Below are 24,711 nucleotides of genomic sequence, written 5' to 3' on the forward strand. Positions count from 1 at the left end.
CTCGACGCAAGCTTTGCGATGGTGCCACGTGCACTTCATCCTTCCACGGTTTTAAGATCAAACCGCGAAACCGCCTCCTACGCTTCTCAAAGCGTGACTCACTGCCACTTACTTTCGCCTCAAGCAAGCTTCACAATATCGACACATATACTCCATCTTACGATCTTGACCACCGACAAGTCTCTCCCACTCCCGATCTCGGTCGTTCAGTCATCACCAGATTGACTGGTGGGTGAGAGGCGACAACTATTTTGCCATGCCGACAAGGAGCACAAACAAGATTCTTCTCAAACTTGAGCTTGGGCAATCCTCGGATCAAGCCTAAGGCACTCAATCGAGAGAGCAAATCAAAACTCATATGCCCTAGCCTCCTATGCCACATCCAAATCTCAGAAGAAGGTTTAGAAATCAAATAACGAGAAGAACTAAGGGACTCAGAAAAATAAGCTCCAAAAACTCTTCCAACTCTAAAAACCCGACAAATCAAAACGCCTGAAGAATCAAGAACTCGAGAAGCATCACACTTGAAGCACACTTCCAAGTCCTCATCCAACAATTGAGATACAAATAGTAAATTGTATCCCAGATGCTCCACCAAAGCCACATCTTTGAGAGTGAAACTCTCATTTGCCTTTACCATACATTTGGCTTTCACCCTTCCTTTCTTATCATCCTCGAAAGTGATGTACTCGTGCTGCTTCGTTGGAGTGAGGCTAGAGAACATTATGAATCTCCTGTCATATGGCGTGAACAATCGGAGTTAATGAGTCACTTGTTCTCCAGGCCTCCGTCTGCCACCTATACAAGAACTCAAGTACTCAATGCTGGGGTAAGTCAAAAACTTCTTAGGAATCCAGCACCGAGTAGCTCGAGGAGAAGGAGTGAAAATAGGTGTAGGTAAAATAGCTCTAGTATGCTGGGGATGAGTACCACGATGAGAGAAACGTGGTCCGTCAAAGCGCCAAGACACAAAGCCTCTGTCATGCGAACCAAAACCATATGAGCCATGGTATGATCCACGAGGGCAACACCTCTAGAAAAGAACTGAAAGCGTCAGAAACTCATGAGTGAGAGTGAGGAAAAAACTTATGTACACCAAAAGAGAGGCGGTACATGTCCCGAGTGCTCCACTCCCACCCATGCCGCTCATCTCTCCTATGGCGAAAATAGAACTCTATCAAATGACCCTCTCTTTGGCAGTAGATGCACACAAAGCGCCTCTCAGGGACTGGTCTGTTGGTCACTCTCGGTTCTGTCATAGGAGCTTTGTTTTTAGGCTGATGAGTTTTCTTGGGTTGTGTCTTTGGAAGCTCTCTCTTCTTGGATTATGGTGTGGGCGTGTTCTTTTTTGGCATGGGTTATGCATCATTGATCTTGGCTTTCTCAAACTCTAGGGTAGTGGGTGCGGTGAAAACAGTCTTGTCAGGACTGGTGTAAGCAACTCTCTCGGACTCCAAACCCAGAGCTAACCTTGCCTTGTCTACATAAATCTTGGTCTTGGCCAATATCAAATCCATTTTGCCCTTTCCTTCTGAGCAGTTCTCCACAAGAGAAAGGAGGTACTCATTCTCAGTCATAAGTTTCTTAACTTGCCCTCTAATCTAGTTGAGCTTGTCCTTAAGGATGATGCAGGTGGAACAGTTTGGCTGCACATCCTTAGAACACTCATCACTCTTCAATCTAGACTCTAGTTTCTTTATATGCTTAGCTTTCACATCAATATCCTTTGAGAGCAAAGGGTAATTCTTGCAAGTACCTAAGAGAGTAGGTATAGACTCCTCTTTAAGGAGCTTCTTCTCAGCAGTCTCAAGCCGACTGATGACTTGAGCATGCAAAGTCTGAAGCTCGACAAGCTCACTCATGACCACAAGGCAACTATCACACTCCTCATCCCTAACCCTATACCTAAGCAACTCAAGCTCAGAAGATGAACATTCTTGCATAGACTTGAGTCCTTCACTTCACGAATCGCTTTCTTGAGCAATCTATCCTGGCTAACAAGCGCATCATTCAAGATATCGATCTGAACAGAAAGCTAGTCGTAGGAAGGTGATACCTCAGAAGAATCAAGCTCAGGGTCACTATCGTTATCGTCCGCCCTGAAGCAAAGACCGGTGAAGTCCTTGTTCTTCTTCTTGTTCTTCATGTGTGGCTCCTCCTCCTCCAAGCTCCCGTCCTTGCTTGAGGAAGTGTCGATGTCACTGAGAGCCACCACAAAAGCTCGTGAAGCCACATTGGCCGCCTTCTTGGCCATCTTGTCGCAATTCTTGAAGAAAGATTTCTTGTTCTTCTTGTGCTTGTCATGGTCATGGTTACGGTTTTCCCTCTTCTTGAGCTTGGGGCAGTCTACCTTGAAGTGACTAGTGTCACCACACTCATATCAGGTGCGAGAGCTCCCTGTCCTACGATCTCGTTGGTTGTTGTAAAAGTGGGTGAACTTCTTCACGATCAATGCCAAGTCCTCATCATCAAGCGTCCACCCGCTCCTCTGTGAATACTCCGTGTACTCACGCTTGCCTTCTCCCAACCTCTTGATGCTACTCAGAAGATGAGAACTTCGAGGACATCCCAACCGATGGAGCTGAGTTCTAGGCAAAGGAAGATTTCAACCTGAAGACCAAGTTCTAGGCTAGCGCTACCCAGACAACGCCTGTGGATGGATGGAAGACCCGCTACCTCTGGAAGTTATCTTAGTATTTTCTTTAAGACCTACAGGTCCTTTTGTAATGAATCTTATCGTTATGTAATGACACTGTTATGTTATCACTTATGAAGTCACCGCATGTATGAAACTTGATCCTGGCATACATGTGAAATGCATTTGGTTTGTTCTTTTGAAACCGGGTGTGACAAAGATCTAGGTTCTTTCCTATTATCAGTATGCTTGAAATGATTAGACGCCAAGTAATGGTTAGGATTCAAGAGATAGGGCAAAGGGTGAAAAATGAACTAGTCTGATATGCATACATCACAAAATTAGGGTTTTGCCATGCCATTAGCAATGGAAATAATGCATTTGAAGTCACTCACAGAGAACACGGATTCACTATGAATCTGAATGACCACACTTGCTCATGTAGGCTTTGGCAGTTGTTAGGATTGACTTGTCCACATGCTATTTCTTCCATATACTATAGCTCTAGGCCGTTGGAAGAATTCATAGCTAAGTGCTACCATGTGGATGAGTACAAGAGGATATATGACTTCTGCATACAGCCTGTTGAAGGCAAGACTTGTTAGCCTACATCAGACAGAGATAGACCTCTGCCACCTAGATGGTTGAGGATGCCTGGCAGGCCAAAGAAGGAGAGGATAAGAGAAGAACAAGAGAAAAGAAAGCCTGGCAAAATGTCTAAAGTTGGTACAATCATTAGATGCAGCAGTTGTAAGGGCATTGGTCACAATAGGTCGACTTGTGCTGCAAAGAAAGGGTCTACTGCAATTGCATGCCAGCCAGCACCTCCTACATCTATTGCAACTGCAAGCCAGCCAGCACCTCCTACACCAGCTAAGATGATAGTCCCAACATCTCCACAAAGTTGTACCAGTAGGGGCAAGAGAAAGGAAAGACCTTCAACAAGCATGACATGTCCAACATCCAAGAAAACAAAGCAGTGTCTATACTCTGAGAGCACTGGAACAATGATTCAAAATGTAAAGTGAACTTCAACTTTAACTTTTCTCTTATTTGCTTCCTTCATGTGCATGTCTAACTTTCTATTTCCTACAAATGCAGCCTCGAATGCCTGGACAAAGGATTGTTAGGACTGCTGCAAAAGCTACTACTACAAGTCATCCAGGTGGTCAAGTATCAATCCATTTGGAGGCTCAAGGTAGAGGAGGTTCAAGTGCAAGGGTCAATGTGACAGTGTCAGGAGCTGCAACTGCAAGTGCTTCAGTCCATTCTACTGCACCTCCACCAAAGATAGCTTCTGCAAGGCCTCCCTCATTATTGCTTCTACAAGGCCCAAACCACCTGACTCAGTGAAGGCATGGTTCTATAATGTAGTAGTTGCATTTGTTTAACCAAACTTGTGGGTTATGAAATGTTAGTGATGTTTTCAACCTGAACATGTGTCTTATTATGTCATTTTCCGAACATGTGGATTGTTTAGTTACCGGGGTCAACATGTGGCTTGTTATGTTAGCTATATTATCTGCTGAACTTGTGCTTTATGAAAATTGTTGTGTCTTAGCAAAATTAGTTGGCTAAACAATTTCATAATAGAGATACATGCATTTTATTCAAGGCCTATACAGGCACACCACTATCATCCCTATACAGAAAGCTAGTGCGTACAACATCATCAATCTCTCCTTCACTAACTTCTGAACTCTAACAGCTAACTCAATACGAGCTCCCTCCTTCTCCTCCACATCACCTCTCATAGCAAGGACCTCTGTCATGCAGCTGCTCTATGCAACTCTCAGAGTATCATCCTCTATCAACTCTTGAATTTGCCTTCTTGCAACATCAATCGCACTTTGCAGAGTAGCATTTTCTCTGCGCAATCCCCTCATCACATCATGCAAATCAATCACCACCTCCTTCATGAAGCCTTTGATCAGATCATCACACTAGAACCAGAAATTGCAACCTACACACTGCGCACGAAAGCAAAGACAAACAAATCAAAAGAACATCAAGCATTGCAACACCGCAACTGCAAATCCAAGTCAAATTGATGATTTACCCTTGAGTTAGCACACATCAGATACCTCCACGTTGGGTTCAAATCGCTCCATGATATGAATCGGGCTGCCTTCACGCCGCATTTGCACATCACGACAGGCGTGTACTGCAATGGCCGCTCGCGGTACGGAATCAGAGATGAGTACTCTTCATGCTCGCCACCAGATCAGGACCTCCTCAACCTCGCATTGGATGCGCTCGAGCTCACCATCTCAGGCTACATATTGCAGAGCTAGGGTTTTGATTTGGTAAAGGGAAAGGGGAAAGTGACGAGAGAAATAGATGGCAATAGGGTTTATAGCCCGCAACGAGCCGATGATGAGGACATGGCTCCTTCGGATATGAGCAACACTGCTAATAATCCTCAAATCATACAAGGGCCAATTACAAGAGCACATGCACGACAATTAAACCACCAGGTGAACTTGTTCCTCGCTGTTCGTGCATTATTGGATGGATTACTACTAAATTCTTGTGATGCTTTATTCCATAGGAATATGGGAGAGGCATTACAAGCTCACCTGGATGTAATCAATCGAGTGCCAGTCAACTCAAACAACAAGTCGAGCTCAAGTCAGACTCCAAATTCGGTTCAGAGTCTCAGGACTGCACGTCAGTAAAATGGGCATAACTCTCGCATACGAAGTCCAATTGAGGCGTTCTTGGACTTGCTGCAAAGCTTATGACGAGCTATTTTCAATGGATCTAGACTCGACCAAATATTCCTTATAGTTTAATCATAGTCAAAGGAATAAGGTGATGCATCACCGTTTTGGACCTTCTCGGGTCATGTAATCGTATCAGGGTCAGAGTCTAGGTTGTGTACGTCTCTTTCCACGACTGCACAACCCTAGGTTAACTTCCTCATGCCCCCCTATAAAGATACAATAGTCATCGTAGTTTAGGCTCGGGTTCTGCTTAGATTATTCTATTTTAGACAGTTTCTCCGTATATTGGTTTGTAGAACCCCAAACTCGAGCACTTCATTGGTAACCAGTAATATTCAGATTGCATCTAGTTGTTCTTGCTTGTGTTCTCGATTTGCTTGCAGGAAAACCTTCTTGGCTAGATCAATCGCGTCTTAACACGGTTGATAACCACGGAGTAGTTATGTAGTGGTTGCGAGGGTTCTCGATCTATTCTGGTCGGAGCCTTTAGTTCATCAACGTCGAAACTCCACAAAATTGACTTATCATATTATCTTCATAAGATCAGGCAAACCCACATCAGCCGACGTGGCCACATGTACCAGCGTGGATTACAAAACCGCCACCATATCGACCTTAAGCCGCTTCGGGCGAGCTTAGGGTATACAATACACCGGGATAGATAGTTTGAGGTTAGAGTTGCCCGGTTTTACAGTTAGGGGTCAAAATCGGACAAACACAATAGTTCATGGCCAAAAGTAGACTTTTTCCTTTTGTAAAATGTACTCATTTATTCGTATCATTTAGAATGTCAAAAATATACATTTGAGACATTCTCTTTGGTCAAGATTAATACCATTTACTGCATGAACCCACTGTAGTGCATCACCTTTTCTTTTACTAGAGGGAGTTTTTTACTATGTATATACGTCTATCACGAACCATTTGACTAAGATGTGGCCATGACTACTAACTCGACCAATCACAAACTCCACTATAATTCCATCTCCTCACTTTACCAAAAGGAAACCTAATGGCTGCCACAGTGACCCGCATCCTTGCACCACACTAGCTTGTCTCATTGGCACGCAGCTGGGTCAATGCCCCACTTATCAGTGTGTGTACAACGTGCATGCATCAATAGAACTGTAGATAGAGCGAGACTGTAGAGACGTCCCCACCCACGAACCACAAAGGCACAGTGAAGGTGAAGGGTACCCTTACATAGGAAAGTGCAAATCCGTATAGTCTTATGCACATACAATTTATCTTAATTTTCTATCTCTCTCTCATCTTGATGTTTATTTATTTTTTAATTTTTCTTATCTATTTATAATTTTTTATCTATTTCTATGATACGGATTTTAACTTAAATAAATAATCTTGTTAAGTTATATATATATATATATGCATATATAAAAATTTCACTTCCGCTTGCTGTAGCGCAAATAGGGCTGGATTGATAGCGAGCGCACGCCTCTTTTCTCCTCCCTCTCTACAGTTCACCTAAGCTAGAGCTAACCTTTTCATCCTCTTCCTCCACAGTTGCTCGGCCGCTGTGCTCCCCTCCTTTGTTGCTTGCTTTCCCCTTCCTCGGTCGCCAAATCTCTCCAAATTCGCGCCTTGTCTCTCCAGAAAAGCTGGGCCAATTCGCCCGGCCCGTGCCTTTACCTCCGAGCTAACGACCTGCACATGAGATCATGAGCTCCGAGGACTCGCTCAAGTCCCTCTCGCTGGACTACCTCAACCTGCTCATCAACGGCCAGGCCTTCAGCGACGTCGCCTTCAGCGTCGAGGGCCGCCTCGTCCACGCCCACCGCTGCGTCCTCGCCGCGCGCAGCCTCTTCTTTCGCAAGCTCTTCTGCGGCCTCGACCCAAACTACCAGCCGCCGCCTCCCCACTTGAGCCCAGGCGCCCGTGCCGCGGGAGCGGCGCCGGAGCTGGTCATCCCCGTCAGCTCGATCCGGTACGAGGTCCTGGTGCTGGTGCTGCAGTTCCTCTACAGCGGGCAGGCGTCAGTGTCGGCGCCTAAGAGCGGGCCGCTGCCAGGGTGCGGCGACCGCGGGTGCTGGCACACCCAGTGCGGCGCGGCCGTAGACCTCGCTCTCGACACGCTCGCCGCCGCGCGCTCCTTCGGCGTCGAGCAGCTCGCAGTGCTGGTCCAGGTGGGAATTCCTGAACGACCGATGTGCTGCAAAATTCCTCTCTGCTATGATGTTCTTGGGATCTGCTAACTCTATGAGATTAAGGATGATGGAAGTTAGCCCTGCCATGATTAATTGAAGCATCTTTTGCGTGGCATCAAGCAAGGTGGAGTCGGAACTCAGAACGCCTGAACCAATACTGGGCAGCTGCTCCTGCATGCATCCATAATGCTCGACTAGATCCCTAGGTTTACACTTTGCCTTTCCGATTCATGCACTACTGTGCCCTCTGAGCCACCACAGTATCGGCAGAATCCATCCAGTGCACGATCTCTCTTCACATCACTATTTTTAATCCATTTTTATTGCGTTGTGTGTGGATGAGAGCTGAGATGGGGAGTGTACTGGTAGGCGCAGGAGTGAGTCATCTTTAGTCTCTCACAGTCTCCTTCGCTTTTCTGCCGCTTCTCCTTGCTGCACCTGCCATCACTTGTCATGGAGCCTCTGACTCATCTTTACTGGGAAGGGTCTTGTCACGCCCTTGTTTCTGTCTGCCCGTTCCTCACATCACATCTATTGTATTGCATTGCATTGCTAGGGTTCCTTGGAGATCGATCCAGCAGCATGCACATCCCAATAAGGCAATAACTCGACGCCGTGCATCATTTCCAAAACGTCTTGCTGTACAACATGCCATGCAGATGCAAGTACATTCAAGAACACATCATGCTTCACAGGCTGTAATGCAAGCTAGTGGAAGCATACAGTGTACTGATTGACTAACCCTTCATTTTATGCAGATGATTAGCTGCTATTTTTGTCTGATTGATCTGTGTGTCAGGAACTAACTACAGTTAATTTGGCGAATTGCAGAAGCAGATGGAGAGTATGGTGAAGGAGGCGTCCGTCGACGACGTGATGAAGGTCCTCATGGCGTCGCGCAAGTTCGAGATGCAGGAGCTCTGGGTCACTTGCTCCCACCTCGTGGCGCGCTCGGGTCTCTCCACCGATCTCCTCGCCAAGCACCTCCCGATCGATGTGGTCGCCAAGATCGAGGAGATCCGCTCCAAGTCCCCGGTCGCCGCGGCGAGCACGCCTCGCTCGCCGTTCCTGACTCACCACTACCTCCCCATCAACGGGCCATCCTCCGCGGCGGACCGCGACCACAAGATCCGGCGCATGCGGCGGGCCCTCGACATGGCCGACATTGAGCTCGTTAAGCTGATGGTCATGGGCGAGGGTCTCGACCTCGACGACGCGCTCGCCGTACACTACGCCGTCCAGAACTGCAACCGCGACGTCGTCAAGGGACTCCTCGAGCTCGGCGCGGCCGACGTCAATTCCTGCGCCGGCCCGACGGGGAAGACCCCCCTGCACCTGGCGGCCGATATGGTTTCCCCCGATATGGTGTCCGTCCTCCTCGACCACCACGCGGACCCCAACTCCCGGACGCTCGACGGCGCCACTCCGCTCGACGTGCTCCGCAGCCTCACCTCCGAGTTCCTCTTCAAGGGCGCGGTGCCGGGGCCCACGCACATCGAGCCTAACAAGCTTAGGCTGTGCCTCGAGCTCGTGCAGTCAGCGGTGATGGTGACCACGCGCGACGAGGGCGCGCCCGCTAGTGGCGACGCGGCCGGGGGAAGCGACAGCGGCAATTTCCCAAGGAGCGACGCCGACGACAGCTTGGTGAGCCTGACAATGAACTCAACGCTCATGTACCAGGGCCAGGAGATGGCGGCAGCGATCGCCGGAGATGCAAGGAAAGGGAATGGCGGCCGAGGGAGCCCGTCCAACTTGTTCTTCCCCAATGGCTTCCCATAAGTATTCCTTATCTAGCATTGCCTTTTACATATCCATTGATCTTTCTCTAGCTCTGCTTTGTGAGGTCATTGTTGAGATGGTGTAGCTGCTAGCAACTATTTGACTAGGAGATTTGAGCAAGAATTTCATGGTATTTGATGTGGAGTGTTCGATCTTTGCATGATTGATCGATTGGGCAGCAACTGTTGCTTTGTTCAAATCCCTAACTATTCACTGTGATGAATCTTGTAATGTGGTTCAATTCAATCCAAACGTCCTTGCTAGCTCCAGTAATAGTGTAAAGCATGACGATTTAGCTATTGGTGTTTTTACATATGTCTTTACGCAGTGCAGCTTTTGGAGACTGTAGTAGCCTTCTTTGCAGGGTAGGGCCGGGGATCGAGTGGAATTTGACAAGGCGAATCTAAGCGTGCAATTGAATGGTATAGGAATTGCACATACATTTCTACTGTTATGGCCACAATCTCTATTGGTTAAAATTATATATGAGATCGTGTCCTGGAGCTGGAGGTTGTTTCTGCACTGCTGCGATCTTGCCGCATGCATGTCTAGTTACTAAATAAGATTGGTCTCCCTCTGCTCTTATCGATGAAGTGGTCTACATATGTATAGGACAGCCTTTTCTTTTAGCAGTTTAATTGGCATGGTGCTGTACAACATTAATACATGCATGAGGCCCGGCGACAACCCGGTAAAAACATGAGTTTTGCATGACAGGTAACTAGGAGCTGAGCTAGTAATGCAAACAATGGACAACATGCATGTGGTCAAACATGAGGATTGGTTTGCCCACTTTTACTGTTTGCTTGAGCCAAATACTGCTCAGTTTTACAACAATTTTTTTCAACGTAATTAATTGTAATGGAGTTTTGATTAATTCCTTGTGGCACAGGTTAGAGTTATTCCATCCTGATAAAATACTGTCCAATCCATAATTTTTTGTACATATAGCTATTGCACCATACCTACTGAAGGTGCCCAATCTTGCTGTTCTCCCTCTACATACTTAAAAAATAGCAAGGAAATGTTGGAATGGTGCCTTAATTAAAGGGAAAAAATAGAACTGGTTGCCATGCATGTTAATCTCTCTTAGAAATTATGTACTTTGTTTTCTGGAGATATCGTGCGTACATGAAAAAGTATGAAAACCTTATTTATACATCATATATATGCAGTACTTTAACCTGTCATGTGGTTCAATTTCGTGCGCTAGACCTTTTATATTTTGTGGAAATGATAATAGGATAGAATTTCAAGTGCTAAATGTTACAATAGAATAATGATGACTTTATGGATCAATCTTCTGTAGATTATGTTTCTTCCTTAAGAAAACAACCCATGCACCTACGCCTTCCATTCAGAAATATATGTTGGCATATAGTTTATTTTAGTCCTCAATATGCACTTTTGATCACTAATTTTTTATTATAATAATAATACATCCCCAATCCACATTTGTGATGGACAGATTTTCCCCCTGTGCCACTAAAAGTTCATGCAACTATTTGTTTTTCACTCATCGTCTCACTGACACGTGGTTCACAGGAAATGTTTTTTTTTCAATGGCATAGGGAGAATTATTCTTTTGTGATCTTGTTTGGTGAAGAGCTTGAATGTTACTAGCATGGTGATAAAAGGAGCGATTCATGAAATATTCATAATTAAACTCTGACAACTTCAAAAACTTAATTGTGGGTTGTGTATACATGTGTACTCAAAGAATGTAGTAAAGTGAACTGAAATCATATACTCACGTACATAGATAGTAGATATACCTCCCAAAATAAAGGAAATAAAGGATCAAGAACGATGCAGTCCGGATCCGTGAACTTTCATTTTCCACAAAATTTATTAATTTGGCTCGGAAAAATTTCACGATATAGTATTTTTTCAGGTTTTACAAATATTTTATGATACAATTAATGTGGCTTGTTCCTGACTGGAGTTGCGTAGTAGACATTGTGTAGATAGATTTCAATTTTGTTTTTTATATTTTTCCCAACTTCTACTCTAAATGAAAATGAAATAGGTAGGGATTTATCGAAACTAGACCAAGTAATTAAACTGTAGAACCACTGTCAACAACCGATCATCCGGTCAATATGTAGCTACTTGGAGATTCACGCTTATTTTTTATTTACAATAGTATAAAAGCACATTCCCCTATTTTTTTTAGTTGCAACTTCTCCATCTCGTGTCTGAGATGATATGGATGCCAAATTGTTCTGTAGATTGCTAGTTTTCTGTTCAAGTACTCATACAATTATGTCACCAAACAGGACCTGTACCAACCACATGCTCATGGATTTTTTTTACTCTGCGTCATCTTGTTTCAGCTCGCAGCATCCATGGCCTTCTTTATTTGTGTGATGCCGTTGTTCATCGTTCAGAACTTCAGATGCTGCTCCACCAAGAGCTATATGCATATCTAAGCTACATGCATTCGTGTTGCAAAAACTTGTAACATGTCGTCAGTCGTCTGTCCTTAAATCGTGAATATGTGCATGCACACAACACAGTTCTCTCTACATTCTTATGCTAGCTCCTTTACTCCATCCATCTCTGTTTGTTACTGCAGTAGATTCCAATGAGGAGATCGGCAAGCACGGCCATGGCAATGTGGCGACTGCAGCCATGACACATTGCACCAGTACGTGGCTGAAAACCATATGACCAACACATATGCAGCTCGATCGCTAGCTTGCTCTGTGCTATGGACTGTGGCTAAGTAGACGTACAGCAGATCGTTCCTGTACACGCGAGCCCCACGGTATACTATGCTCTGTTAAAAACATCTCACAATAAAAGCGTGGTCGCCCCTGCCGGTTGTGGGTTCCTCCACAACTGTTCCTGCGCTTGGATTGCACTGTTTGGCCAGCGCTGTCCTCTAGCTTCAGCTCCCCGGCCGGCCGGCCGGCCTCTCTCCATCCATATCATTGGCTAAGCTGTATGTGTAATGTGCTCCCTGCATCCCGATTCAAAATTCATGACCCTACAGCTAGGTACTCTCTTCATTTCATGCACAGTTCGAACGACACTTTCCTAGATTAATTATTAGTTAGCATTTATAGGAATGATCTTGTATATGTGGACATGGCAAATCCGGCGATGATATATTCTTCTTTTGTCGCTCTCACTTTATATGTTTTTTTAAAAAAAAAATTACAGTTGTTCTCACTTTATCCGTTGGCACCATTGCTAGTTGGATGCAATATGGCGAGTTGCGCAGTGAATTTTATTTCAGAAGTCGAATATATATATGTCCTTTAATTTGTTTTCAGCTGCAAGCAAAGCGTGCGCATCCTTTTCTCTTTCGCTACTTTTCTTCTGATTCGTTTGGAGGCCGCGGCTGGTTATAGCAGTACGTACATGCTGTCTCCATTCAGGACGAGAATCTTTACAGTGATCCAACGTCCCATCAATTGAACGGTGCTCCTTCCGGCCTGTCTGATGGATCATAGTTTTGTTATCGATCTTTGCATGCATGTGTCTCCACTCTCCAGGTGCGTGCAGTGAGTTGCCAAGGACTGAATAAGGAGATGGAGGCGCATAGTACTATCTCTCAAAGCTCAAATGTATCATCTCCATTATTTATTACGTGTGTGGACTTTAGAAAACAGGAACGAATGATACGGATGCCTCTTTCGTTCAAGCATGAGAAGGAATATACTTATGTGTGTTTGGTTACTCGAAGTTATCCAGCCTGGTCGGTTGATATCTATTATCTTAGAAAGAATTATATTTAATTATTTATATTTATTATTTCAGTCTAATCCGATGAATATAAATATACGTTTTTAATCTGGTCTAAGAGTGAAGCTCGATGCGAATTTCACTTCGTAGTCTGGTCCGGTAGATGATAGCGACTACTATATCCGCTCATACATGCGGGCTCATTGGTTAGTGTTACAATATCATTGTCATACGAGTAACAAATCATAATCACAACTCTTACATTCGCTAATACGGACTCAGATTTGATCAACCAAATAGAAACTTAGTTCAACTTATTCAGACATATACAACTAGTTAAACATTATTTTTTTACAAATATAACTCTGCTCGGACTACTTCCATTCAGACTAACTATACGATACAACTCTACAAAATCCCATCCAGAAAACCAAACACACTCTTAGTAACACAACACTGCTTGACATGCTGGTATAGTTATCCAAACCCTTTTGGCATGTTGAGGCCTTTGGCCTGACGATCCATACATTATTCTTGAATGCCTAAGGGCCATCCAGGAGAGCAAATAAGGAAAAGAACACTAAAAAAACGTGCATGCATGCGTGTCAAGTATTTCCATGGGAATCGAAGTGCACAAAAAGGACCATATATGCATTAGTAATTGCACACATATTTCACATACGTAAAATTAATTTTAAATATAGCAATATATGAAAAGTAAATATTAGATATCTAGGTATGAAAGATAAATAATAATATATCAAATATATTTTTAGAATGTATAGAAGATAAATATTAAAAGTTTATATATAGAAGACAATTAACATAAGATTAAATGTATTTTTAGTAGGAGGAACGGAAAGAATCTTTGTATGTAACCGTTTGATCAATTCGGTGGATAATAGAGATCGTTTGGTTATGTCACAACTTTCGTATATTTTATAAGAGTATAGATAGATACATGTTTCAATGTACGATGCTGTGTATTCATTTCCAGCAATGGTGATCTTAGTTTGGCAGCATGCCATGTACAGTACTCATGATGAATCCTTTTCCTCTCTCTGCTAGTGTGCTAGTGTCTAGCTTAACTTATTGTAAGACCGAAAGTGATGATTAAAGGAGGTGAATATGTGTTTTAATAATTTTTTATGAAATTGAAGGTCTTTTCCTATTTTTAATCAACCAACGCATTCCAAACCTTGAGCGGAAGCAAAATACTCAGAGAGACAAAGCAATATGGAAAGTTTCAAGTTAATATGACTCCACTGATGGAATATGAACCATATATTCTATTCAAAACCATTTCATGTGTCTTTGTACCCAAAAGCTCGTAACTTTCTAAGATGATGATCTAGAGTCAAGAGAATTTAAGACTCCATCACATATGCATGTGTATGTGAATTCTACGCCTCTAGCATTAAGAAAAATAACTTCCCATGGTGTTGAAATTTTAGCTAAAAAAATGAAAAATCAACAACAAAAAACTTGCAAGGGAACCAATAGAAGAAACTAGAAGAAGGGGAATTCAAACATATGCAAAAACTTAAACTTCATTACTCAAATAGGTCAACCCTATTTTAGAAGGATTATACATATTTATGTCTCAAAACTCTCACATATTACATAGGCTAAGCACTCCTCTCCATCTCCTCTAAAACCCTAGTACAAGGCTCTCATATGGGTGGCTCAAGAAGGCTCTTCCCAACCAGTCAACTCTTCTATTTATAGTCTAGGAAACTTGACCACTAAGTTTCCTTGACTATTCTCAAAATACGTCTCTCTTGTAGTACGCTTCTACCACCAGTGGTATTTTGGTTAACTTTCTCCTCCATCCATCAGACGACTGTGGCACCTTCACGACTTAGATTCGCCTCGACGCAAGCTTCGTGATGATACCACGCGGACCTCCAGTCCTCCCACGATTTTAAGGCCAGGCTGCGAAACCCTAGCATGCTTCTCAAAGCGTGACTAGCCACCACTTGCTTTCACCTGCAGCAAGCGCTCCAATGATGATGCGTGTCCTCCGTCTTGCAATATTGACCGCAGGCAAGTCTCTCCCACTCCCGATCCCTCGGACTGTCTTACACTTACACCAGCATCCCCTTCTCTTGACTTTGTCAACACAACGCCTTTATCAACCTTTATGTCTTGCCTTGCTTGACCTTCATGTGTACCGCTAGGATCATCCTTGACTCCGCTCATCCTCCTTAATCGTTTGGCGTCAAGCACCTCGCTTATCCCTGATCACCTGCTATCGACCGCCAAGTTGCATCCGTCACCTGCACACCATAAGACCAGCAAACATGCATCTCCAAAACCATATAACATCATCACATGTTAGTCCAAATCAAAATCAAGTTGAAAAAAATCAGATGCAACAAAAATGTGAACAACGGATGGTCCAACGTTTACACCAGTGCAACACCGGGTCATCCAGTGAGTACAACTCTACTAGAACTCGGTTTGCATTCCTCTCTAAAAAAATTAGTCCGATGATCATAAAATTCCAACACCGGACAATCCGGTGAACACCTCAACATTTGCCTCAGAACTAAAAAGGCTCTGGTCATACTCTCCGGTGTTCACACGCCCATCACCGGACCATCAAGTGAGTACATCATCACTGGAACTTAGTCTTTTAACCTCTCTGGAAATCTTTGTCTCGTGAAGCTTCCGGTGATCACCCGTGCACACATCGGACCATCCGGTGAGGCTACCGCACCAGACTTTCACATTTACACCCTTCTCTGGAAAAATTAGTCTGGTGCTCACTCTCACCCACACCGGACCTTCCGGTGAATGAATTTTTCTCTGCTTCTGCGCTCTCCGGTGCTCATATCTGCCACACACCGGACTATCCTGTGAGGTCAAAAATCCTCGCACTGGACTATCTTGTGAGTATAAGCTTCCTGCACTGAAACAACGATACAAACTCTAATTATTTTCAAATTTGGTTAGACAAAATCAACATTCAGTATATAACTATGCATATGCTAACCTAAAAAAAATCACACAACATCAATCACTCATCACACAAGATAAACCAAGGCACATCTCAATATATTTTCTCAATCTCCCTCTTGTTGAGTGCACCAGACAACATCATAAACAACAAAGGAAGGTTTGAAGATCGTACAAGAAGCTCATTCAAGTCACCAAAAACTCGAGAAAGAGCAAGAACATGTCACTTGGTATTAGAAGATTGCAAAAGTTTGAAGAGAAAAAGGAGACTAGCTAAAATTCAAACAAAAACGTAAAAATGCAGCAGATGCTCTCCCTATGCTCCCCTTGATGAATGCACATGTTTTATTAGTAAGTTTTTCATTCATTATGCAAGATTTTTGTTGATTCACCTTTTCTCCCCTTTGAGACTTGCTTTCATGATTTCTCCTCCTTTGCCAATGCAAACATCAAGGTTAAAAGGACTATGCAGTGCATGAATATGCAATCCTAATGAGCATTCACACGTATACCACAAAGCATTTGCAAGAGCTAGAAATGTCAAAGGGTTGCGAAAAGTAAAAGGTGGAGCTCACAATCGCATAGAGGCTAAAAAAGAGACAGTGACACAAGGACATAAAACTGTATAAGCTAAACTCGAAGAATTGGTTGGCACATTGAAGTTCACATACCCGAATCATGTTCAAAGTGGCCACCATATAAGCATTCACTCGTGTCGAGGCAATACAAGCATTAAGAACTAGCCAATTTTAACATCAAACTAGGTAAACAAATGTTCAGGATATAGAGCTTTGCAAATGCTCACATATGAAACTAAGACTTAGATTGATCAAGTGATTAAAAAGAGTTAATATTTAGACGTCTTTCTCTAATTATCAATTTATCCTCAAGTTGGTTCTTATCCAAGCAAAGTGTCACGCGGTTGAGTATGACAAACACCTTGAGGCTTCAAGACAACCGTATTGGATCACATTTTAGCACAAAAGACTTGATTTTTCATGATTATTTAATTTGCACAAATTATCAAGATGGTCACAAGATCAAGTTAAGTAGTGCCTTTGCGATACAAGGAACGCATGTTCCCTCAAGGTTCTATCATAAGCTAAATATTTAACAAAGATAGAAAATATAGTGCAATATTCCTCAATTCACTGTCTTGAACCAAGAAGTCCTAGAGGAAGATATTCATCAAACTAGTCTTAACAAAAGTATTGACTAAGCCTAAGCAATTATGAACATGGTGATCAAGCAAGTAGCATTTCATAGTCTACATGATTCATAAATTCCCAAATTTTATATTAGGAAAAATTAGCTTGCTCGAGATGTTTCATGTCAAAGCATCAAGAAAAGCCTAAAATTAAAAGATTGCTCCGCACAACTACTCAACTTAGTCCAAATTTAAGTCTAGCAAAAAAACAAGCTAAAAACATACAAGTCAAAGCTCAATTACTATGATTATCTTACATGAGTAGATACAATGCGAATGCTCAAAAGTAAGATAGAGTATTTACAAGAGCAACTCCCCCTCACATAATACCATAGGGATGGCACACTGCAAGCTCTCCTCTCAAATAGGTAAATCTGGTTGCATCCAGAGGCTTGGTGAATATGTCGGCTAGCTGATGTTGGGTATCAATGTAGCTCAACTCAATGTCTCTCTTCTCATCGTGGTTTCTCAGAAAATGGAATCTAACATCTATGTGTTTGGTTCTTGAATGCTGAACTAGCTTGTTGGCTAAGCTGATAGCACTAATGTTGTCACACAAAAGTGGCACACTCTTGAAATCCAATCCAAAATCTCTCAAGGTAGCAACCATCTACAAAATCTGTGAGTAGCAGCTAGCAGCAGCTACATATTCAGCTTCAGTAGTAGACTACGTAATACTAGACTGTTTGCGAGAAGACCAACACATAAGAGAAGTATCCAAAAAATGACAGGTACCAGAGGTACTCTTCCCGTCAATTCTACAACCAGCAAAATTCGCATCCGAAAAACCTTGAAGAGAGAGAAGAAGTGGTAGAATACCAAAGACCATACTCCAAGGTGTGCTTGAGGTACCTGGATATGCGTTTCACCGTTTGACGATGAGACATCCTTGATGAAGCTTGAAAGCGCGCACACAAGCAAACGGCGAAGTGAATGTCCGGTTTTGTCACTGTCAAGTACAGGAGGGAGCCAATTATGCTCATATACTCTCGCTATTCCACCTCCTCGCCATCTTCATCCGGATCAAGCATTGTCGAGGTAGCCATCGGTGTGGCCAAGGGCTTCGCATTGCTCATGTCGAACTTCTTCAGCAAATTTTTGGTGTACTTTGTCTGGTTGACGAATGTACCTTACTTGCATTGCTTGATTTGTAGTTCGAGCAAGAAGTAGAGCTCACTCATTATCGACATCTCAAATTTCCTGATCATAGTTTATGCAAACTTGGCCATAAGAGCATGAAAAGAACCACCAAAGATGATATCAACCACGTAAATATGAACAATTAGGAAATCATTGTCATGCATGAGAGTGAACAGATTTTTATCTATAGACTGTATCTCATACCCATGCTCTAGCAAGAAAAACTTAAACCTATCATACCAAGCTCGAGGAGCTTGCTTAAGCCCATACAAAGGCTTTCTAAACTTATACACTCTATGAGGGTATTTGGGGTGCTCAAAATATAGGGGTTGCTTGACATAGATCTCTTCTTCTATGAAACCATTTAAGAAAGCACTTTTGCATCCATTTGGTAAAACTTGAAACCTTAGGATACCGCAAATACAAAAAAAATCATAATGGCCTCTAGCCTAGCTACTAGTGCAAAGGTCTCTCCAAAGTCTATCCTCTCTACTTGAGTGAAACCTTGAGCCACAAGCCTAGCCTTGTTTCTCACTACAGACCCATCCTCCCCCTGTTTGTTTTTGAAAACCTATTTTGTGCCAATGGTGTGAACATTAGGAGGTGGTTCTACTAAGACCCAAACTTGGTTTCTCTCAAAATTTTCTAACTCTTCATGCATAGCATTGACCCATTTTGAATCAGATAAAGCATGTCCAACATCATGGGGCTCGAAAGAAGCAACGAGTGCAGAATCAGTAAAGTGAGCATGATGAGCATATTTGGAACGAGTTACTCTCTCGCTGAGATCACCAATCATTTGGTGTGGTGGGTGACGCCGTTGAATGTGCTGAGAGGCCTCACACTGTGAGAGGACCTCTCCCTCAAACATTGATGGTTCAGGCTCAAAAGCAGCTGAAATAGAAGAAGAGGCTACAGGACCCTCTACTAGTGTAGAAGAGGCAGGAGCCAGCACAGGGAGTGGTGTAGTAGGAAGTAGTGGATCATCATCGTCATCCCCAAGAGCTGAAAGGTCGCCATCCAAGAAGATAATTTCACCAATCTCATGGTCATCTACACACTCAAAGGAAGCACTAGCACAAGGGATTGATTCATCAAACGTCACATCACAAGACTCCATGATGGTGTTATTATCAAGATTAAAGAGCTTGTAAGAATGACCATAAAGAGAATACCTCAAGAAAATACCATCGAAAGAACGCGACTCAAACTTGTCAAAATTGCTATGCTTTAAGATGAAGCATCGACAGCCGAAGACTCTAAAGTGTGAGACCTTCGGCTGCCTCCCAGAGCACAACTCATAAGAAGTCAAATTTAAAATTGAGTGCAAGAAAACCCAATTTGAGATGTAGCACGTTGTGGTAATGGCCTCAGCCCAAAACTTTTTAGGAATCATATGCTCATTGAGCATCGTCCTAGCCATCTCCACTAAAGGGTTATTTTTCCTCTCAGTCAAGCCATTCTGCTGAGGAACGCATAGGGCAAAAAATTAATTCTCAATACCATACTCAAGACAGAAAGCATCAAAGAGATAATTCTTGAACTCGGTGCCATTATCACTATGAATTGCTTTCAATGCACCAGAAAATTCCTTGAACAATCTCAAGACCAAGTTCCAAAAGTGCGAGAACACTTTATCCTTTCTCATAAGAAAGTAGGCCCAAGAGTAGCGAGATAAATCATCAACAATGATAAGTACATACCACTTCTCACCCGCCAAATGAACCCGGGAAGGACCAATAGTGTCTGTATGAAGAAGTTCTCCCGGTCGTTCAGTCATCACCAGATTGACTAGTGGGTGGGAGGTATCAACTATCTTGCCACGCCGATAAGGAGCACAACAAGATTCTTCTCAAACTTGAGCTTGGGCAATCCTCGGATCAAGCCTAGAGCACTCAAACAAGTAAGTAAATCAATGCTCATATGCCCTAGTCTCCTATGCCACATCCAAATCTCAGAAGAAGGTTGAGCAATCAAACAACGAGAAGAACCAAGAGACTCAGAAAAATTAGCTCTAAAAACTCTCCCAACTCTAGAAATCTTGCAAATCAAAGCACCAGAAGAATCAAGAACTCGAGAAGTATCGCTTTTGAAATGCACTTCCAAGTCTTCATCTAGCAATTGAGATACAGAGAGAAGATTGTATCCCAGATGCTCCACCAAAGCCACATCCTTGAGAGTAAAACTCCCATTCACCTTTATCATACCTTTAGCTTTCACCCTTCCTTTCCGATCATCCCCGAAAGTAATGTACTCATGTCGCTTCGTCGAGGTGAGGCCGGAGAACCATGATGCATCTCCGGTCATATGGCGTGAACAGCCGGAGTCAATGAGCCACTTGTTCTCCAGGCCAACACCTACAACCTACATGCGAGAAAGGTAGTAGGTGGATGACTCAGTACTGGGGTTAGTCATAAACTTCTTGGGAATCCAGTACTGGGTCATCCGCACTGAGGTAGTAAAAGTGGGTGCATGCAAATCAATCCTAGCACTAGCACACTAGGGGTGAGTACCACGTCGGGGAGAGCGTGGTCCCCCAAAGCGCTATGACTTAAAGCCTCTTACACGTGAACCAAAACCATATGAGTCATAGTAGGATCGACACCAAGTAACAACTCTAGGAAAAGCCTGAAAAGCGCTAGGGACTCATGAGTGGAAGCGAGGAAAAGGCTCATGCATACCAACAGAGGGGCGGTACATGTACTGGGTGCTCCACTCCCACTCACGCTGCTCATCCCTCTTACGACGAAAGCAAAATCCAACCAAGTGACCCTCTCTCTGACAGTAAGTTCAGTGGTAGTGTCTCTCCGTAACTCAACTGCTGATCACTCGAGGCTCTCTCATAGGCTCTCTTATTTTGCGTTGTGGAGCTCTCTTGGGTTGTGATGCGGGCTTCTTTTTTGTGGGCTGTGGAATGCGTTTCTTGATGGTTTGTGGTGTGATATTCATTTTGGACTTCCTAGTTTCTAGGGTAGTAGGTGTGGTGAATACAATCTTACTCTCATTGTAAGCCACCCTCTCAAAACCCAACCCAAGAACTAAACTCGTCTTATCGGCACACATCTTGGTCTTGGTCAAAATCAAGTTCATTTTGCCTTTGCCCTCTGAGCATTTCTCCACTAGAGAAAGGAGATACTCATTCTCGATCAAAAACTTCTCAACTTGCCCTCTAACCCAGTTAAATTTGTCCTGAAAGATGGTGCAGGTGGAATAATTTAGCTGCACATCCTTCGAACTCCCAATACTCTCTAATCTATATTTCAACTCCTTAATGTACTTGGCTTTCAGTTCAACATCCTTTGCAAGCAAAGGGAAATTTTTGCAAGCACCTAAGAGAGTGGACCTAGACTCTTCCTCAAGAGATTTCTTCTCAGCAGTCTCAAGTCGACTTGCAACTTGAGCATGCAAAGCCTGAAGCTTGACAAGTTCTATCATAACTATCAAACAACTCTCACACTCCTCATCATCACTCCTAGACCTAAGCAATGCAAGCTCAGAAGTAACAGACTCATACTTAGGCCTAAGCTCCTTCAACTCACGCATAACTTTCTTAAATAACCTATCCTGCCTAATGAGAGCACATTCAAGGTATCGACTTGGATGGAAAGCTAGTCATAGGAAGGTAATACCTCGAAGGGATCAAGCTTGGAGTCGTTGTCGTTGTTGTCATCCGCTATGAAGCAGAGACCGTGAGGTCCTTGGCTTTCTTCTTGCTCTTCACTCGCGGTTCATCCTCCTCCGAGCTCTCCTCCTCGCTTGAAGAGGTATTAATATTGCTGAGAGCTGCCATGAATGCCCTATAAGCTGTCTTGGTTGCCTTCTTGGCCATCTTGTTGTGGTTCTTCTTGAAGAATGGCTTCTTATTTTTCTTCTCGTGCTTGTCGTAGTCGTGGTCACGGTCTTCCTTCTTCTTGAGTTTGGGGTAGTTCGTATTGAAGTGGGTGGTGTCAGCACACTCAAAGTAGGCACGGGAACTACCTCTTGTTCAGTCTCAGCAGTTATTGTAGAAGCGGGTGAATTTCTTCATGATCAGTGCAAGACCCTTATCATCAAGCACATCCACCTGCTCCTCTATGATAGAGACCAAGGAAGATAAAACAAAACTATAAGATAAAGTGTTAGCACAAGAAACACCAACTCCAGACTGGTTGTCACCGCTAGGTCCAGAAACCAACGCTATGTTCTGAGACAGGGGGTTTCCGAGACCAATTCGAGCCACTTTGGCTATCTTGGTAGACTTGAGCTTGCTGAAGAGTTCATCATAAGTTAACATGTCATAACTTGAAGACTCTTTAATGCTCGAGATATTCACTTCCCATATGCTACGATCTAGAGCATAGAGAAGCTTGATCGCTCTCTCATGGTCAGAATAAGGAAGAACACCAGTTGATCGAATATTGCTAACAATTCCATCAAAGAGAGCAAACATGGCATCCAAATAATCTCCGGGGTTTTGCGCAAATATTTGATATTCTTGGTTGTATGTATTTTGGTATCTGATCTTAATCTGATTAGTACCTTCATGAAAGACACTTAGAGTAGACCAGATCTCCAGGGCAATACGGATGTGCTAAACCCTGTCAAACTCATTCCGACTCAGGCTTGTGAACAAAATATTTTTGGCCTTATTGTTAGCCTCATACAGTTTGATTTGAACTTGAGTCGTGCGAGCAGCAGGAATCTCGTAGTTGGAATCAACTACCTCTCAAATTGCACTTCCTTGGCTTAAGATATAAGCCTCCATGTGCACTTTCTAGTACGAAAAATCACGACCATCAAACAGCGGAATCTTCTCACTTCTCTCCATATCGTCTATGGATCACAAAACCGGTTAAAGTTAACAAGTGATCAAAATGGCTCTGATACCAATTATAGGATTGAAAGTGGCGACTAAAGAGGGGGTGAATAGGCGTCTCAATAATTTCTTGTAAAATAGATTGCCTTCTCCTATTTTTAATCACCGAACGCACCTTAAACCGTGAGCGAAAGCAAAATACTCAGAGAGACAAAGAAGATGGAAAGTTTTAATGCAATATGACTCCACGGATGGAATATGAACTATTGGTTCTATTCAAAACTATTCCATGTGTCTTTGTGCCTAAAAGCTCACAACTTTGAAGATGGACGAAACAGAGACAAGATCATCGGGCAAGTAAACTCTCCAAGTTGATGGTCTAGAGGTAAGAGAATTCAAGACTCCATCACATATACATGTGTTTATGAATTATATGCCTCTAACATCCAGAAAAACAACTTCCCAATGTGTTGAAATCTCAGCTCAAAAAGAAAAACGAAAATAAAAAACAAAACACCAAGAACTTGCAAACTTAAAGGGAACCAATAGAAGTAAACTAAAAGAAGGGGAATTCAAGCATATGCAAATACTTAAACTTTATTTCTCAAAGAGCCCAACCCTATTTTAGGAGGATTAAAAAGATTTATCTCTCAAAACTCTCACCTATTATATAGGCTAAGCACTCATCTCCCTCTCCTTTAAAACCCTAGCACAATGCTCTCATATGGATGGCTCAAGGGGGGGGGGCTCTTCCCAACCAGCCAACCCGTCTATTTATAGCCTAAGAAAGTTAACCCCTAAGTTTTCTTGATTGTTTCCAAAATACATCTCTCTTGTAGTACACTCCTACTTACCACCAAATGTATTTTGGTCAACTTTCTCCTTCATCCATCGGAAGATCGTGACGCCTTCACGACTTAGGCTCGCTTCAACACAAGCTTCGTGATGATGCCATATGGACCTCTAGTCCTTCCACGATTTTGAGGCCAAACCACGCAACTCTAGCACACTTCTTAAAGCGTGACTAGTCGCCACTTGCTTCCACCTGCAGCAAGCGCTCCGATGATGACGCGTGTCATTCGTCTTGCGATCTTGAACACCAGCAAGTCTCTCTCACTTCCGATCCCTCGGGCGGCCTTGTCACTTGCACCGGTATCTCCTTTGCTTGACTTTGTCAACACACCGTGTCCATCAACCTTCATATGTTGCCTTGCTTGACCTTCACATGTACCATTAGGATCATCCTTGACTCCGTCCGGCCTCCTTGATCCGGCACTAAGCACCCCGCTTAGCCCCGATCACCCACCGTCGACCACTAAGCTGCATCCATCACCTGCACACCATGAGACCAGCAAACATGCATCTCTAGAACCATATAACATCATCACATGTTAGTCCAAATCGAAATCAAGTTGAAAAAGATCAGATGTAACAAAAATATGAACACCAGATGGTCTGGGATTCACACTAGTGCAACACCGGACCATCCAGTGAGTACAACTCTACTAGAACTCGGTTTGCTTTCCTCTCTGGAAACATTAGTCTGGTGGTCATAAAATCCCAACACCGGACAATCTGGTGAACACCTCAATATTTTCCTCAGAATTGAA

General features: G+C 43.3%; 1 protein-coding gene across 1 annotated transcript; it reads left to right on the plus strand.

Annotated features, from left to right (window-relative positions):
* Positions 1–6,861: 6,861 nt before the first annotated feature.
* LOC133906386 (BTB/POZ domain and ankyrin repeat-containing protein NH5.2-like) lies at positions 6,862–9,553 on the plus strand. The gene is made up of 2 exons (XM_062348270.1): positions 6,862–7,505; positions 8,358–9,553. The coding sequence occupies exons 1-2, from the start codon at positions 7,041–7,043 to the stop codon at positions 9,303–9,305; spliced, it is 1,413 nt and encodes a 470-aa protein (XP_062204254.1). The 5' UTR covers positions 6,862–7,040; the 3' UTR covers positions 9,306–9,553.
* The last annotated feature ends 15,158 nt before the right edge of the window (positions 9,554–24,711 follow it).

The sequence above is a fragment of the Phragmites australis genome, chromosome 23 (genome assembly GCF_958298935.1).
Source record: "Phragmites australis chromosome 23, lpPhrAust1.1, whole genome shotgun sequence".
In the NCBI taxonomy this organism is placed as follows: domain Eukaryota; kingdom Viridiplantae; phylum Streptophyta; class Magnoliopsida; order Poales; family Poaceae; genus Phragmites; species Phragmites australis.